Raw genomic sequence first — 2,828 nt, forward strand, 5'->3', positions numbered from 1 at the left:
GGAAAATATTAAGGAAGGACTTCATGAAAGACACACTGTATCTTGCCTCTTGAAGAAGATGGTGGATGACATTTGGTACAGAAAAAGAGCAAAACCATTTTCCACCAATGGAGAAATATTTAAATCTTTCTTTATAAATGACAGAGACAGAAAGAATAGGAGATGTTTGAAAAAAAGAAAAGAGTCAAAGGATTTCATGGGGAAGGAGTTGAAGAATATAACCCATTTGTTGATATAGTCAGACTGCGGAAGGCCTGAGATATAGCCAGTGACCCCTAACCCACTTCTTCCTTGCCTTTTCAAGATCTTTGGTATTAAATTTAAATGTTATTGTCTCTTCCATCTTGAAGACAGTGACTACCCTTGTTCTTTATATCTTCTACTGTCTAACCTCATTTCATTCTGGTTGTGTTTCCCTAAAAGCCACCCAGGGACCCCATGAACAGTTTTGGGACTAACATCTCAAGCACTACCAGCTTTACACTAACAGCCTTCCCAGAGATGGAGGGCTTGGAACACTGGTTAACTGCCTTCCTCTTTCTGCTTTATGCCATTTCCATCCTGGGCAACATTCTAATTCTCTTCATCATAAAGGAGGAGCAGAGCTTGCATCAGCCAATGTACTACTTCTTATCTCTGTTGTCTGTTAATGATCTGGGTGTGTCCTTTTCTACCTTGCCCACCGTACTGGCTGCCTTATGTTCTCATGCTCCAGAGATTGCCTTTGATGCCTGCCTGACTCAGATGTTCTTCATCCACTTTTTCTCTTGGACAGAGTCTGGAATCTTGCTGGCTATGAGTTTTGACCGCTATGTGGCCATCTGTAACCCCTTGCGTTATTCTACTGTGCTCACTGATATCCGCGTGGCTCACATAGGTGTATCCATCATCATCCGCAGCTTCTGTATGGTCTTCCCACTGCCTTTCCTTCTGAAGAGGCTGCCTTTTTGTAAGGCCAACGTGCTGACCCACTCCTACTGCTTGCATCCTGACCTCATCCACTTGCCCTGTGGAGATACAACCATCAACAGCATGTATGGCCTGTTCATTGTTATCTCTGCATTTGGTGCTGACTCAGTGCTTATCCTCCTCTCCTATGTTCTCATACTACACTCTGTGTTAGCCATTACCTCCCAGGAGGAAAGGCTTAAGACATTCAACACCTGTGTGTCACACATCTGTGCTGTGCTCATCTTTTACGTACCCATGGTTAGTGTATCCATGGTTCACAGATTTGGAAAACATTCCCCTGAGTATGTGCACAAGTTCATGTCTCTGGTTTATCTCTTTGTGCCTCCAATGCTAAACCCAATTATTTATTCCATTAAGACTAAAGAGATTCGTAAGAGGCTACGCAAGATGTTATTGGGATTTAAGCTGTGATCAAGGAGAAAACTTCTGAAAGGTACCCTATGAGTTTTTATTATTGCTGATTTTTGCATGTTCTAGGCTAGTTCTTTGGAGGATTTCAATCTCCATGGGCCTACAATTTGGTACCTGCCAGTAGTGTATGGTATAGCCTAGCTATAACTCACAACTCAAAACATCATGTTGTTTTAGATTATATTTAAATGTGTCACAGGTTGCCAAAAATAACTTCTCAGATCTAACAAGAAAATAGGTCTTCAGTTAAACTCTTTTATTAGTCTAAATATCTATAAACATTTGTGTTTTCAAATAAATTTCAAAAACTAATGAATACGTGTCAACAGTAGTATGGTTGGGTATTATGTTACTTGAGATCATAAGTATTACTCAATATTTTAAAAGTAGTACTAGTTTTAAATATTTTTAAGCTTTAAAAATTAAAGATACACATATCTGACCAGACGGTAGGACAGTGGATAGAGCATCAGCCTGGGATACTGAGAACCCAGGTTCAAAAGCCCAAGGTCACTGGCTTGAGCATGGAGTCACTCGCTCTGCTGGAGCACCCCACCCCAATCAAGGCACATATAAGAAAACAATCAATGAACAACTAAGATGTTGCAATAAAGAATTGTTGCTTCTCCTCTCTCTCTCTTCCTGTCTGTTCCTTTCTCTCTCTCGCAAAAAAAGAAAAAGAAATTAAAGATATACAATAGCTGTGGCTAATTTTATACTTTTGAAATAAGAGCCTCTTGCATTATATAAAATGAAACATATATGCTTGCCATATTGAATGTGAACTATAAATGATATAACACTTGAAATTCATAAGTTTAAGGCTGAAAGAAAAATTTGTGAAGAAAATCATAAGTTGCCACCCCTTAGGCATGACTAGGGGAAGAATTACTTTCTTCTAGGAAGATAATAAACACTCTAAATGGCAGGCTAGAATATGTTAGTTATTAATGGTGATATGTGTTTGCTCTAGAAGCATTGAAAGTTTGACCATGATTTGCTGAAATATGGACTTTCATGGCCAAGCCCAGAATCTCAGCATATGTTAAAGTGGAGGAGAGGTGGCTGACGGATACCAAAAAAATTCACAAACCATAATCTCCAGAGAGTAATAGCCATAAAGTAAGAGGAATACTCTGCAAATTCATGCAAAGCACACCCAAGACAGACCATGCTGGCTTGTAACTCTTGGCAAAAGTAAACACATGGAATGGAGACTTTCACTGGGTGATAGGTCATGGCATAATTCAATTTTATTGGACGATGGGTGAAAACAGATGCTGGGGCAAAAAGTTACCATTTAAAAAAAATAAGTATCCTTCCCATGTATTTTTCTCATAAAATCATAAAATAACTTTTCTAAAATAAAGCCATAGGAGCTGAGTAACATTATGATACCCTACACATAGCAAAAATATAGATATGAATCATTTCTAAATATCTCT

The 2,828-nt window shown here is 38.7% G+C and overlaps 1 protein-coding gene across 1 annotated transcript; it reads left to right on the forward strand.

Annotated features, from left to right (window-relative positions):
* Window positions 1-438: 438 nt before the first annotated feature.
* On the forward strand, window positions 439-1,383 carry LOC136388818 (olfactory receptor 51I2-like). Its single transcript, XM_066360624.1, has one exon. The coding sequence runs from the start codon at window positions 439-441 to the stop codon at window positions 1,381-1,383; it is 945 nt and encodes a 314-aa protein (XP_066216721.1).
* Window positions 1,384-2,828: the final 1,445 nt, after the last annotated feature.

This window comes from Saccopteryx leptura, chromosome 1 (genome assembly GCF_036850995.1).
Source record: "Saccopteryx leptura isolate mSacLep1 chromosome 1, mSacLep1_pri_phased_curated, whole genome shotgun sequence".
In the NCBI taxonomy this organism is placed as follows: Eukaryota; Metazoa; Chordata; class Mammalia; order Chiroptera; family Emballonuridae; genus Saccopteryx; species Saccopteryx leptura.

What these genes read in the sequence shown, in the direction of transcription:
- LOC136388818 (XM_066360624.1), top strand. Translation starts at nt 439, where the DNA reads ATGAACAGTTTTGGGACTAACATCTCAAGCACTACCAGCTTTACACTA.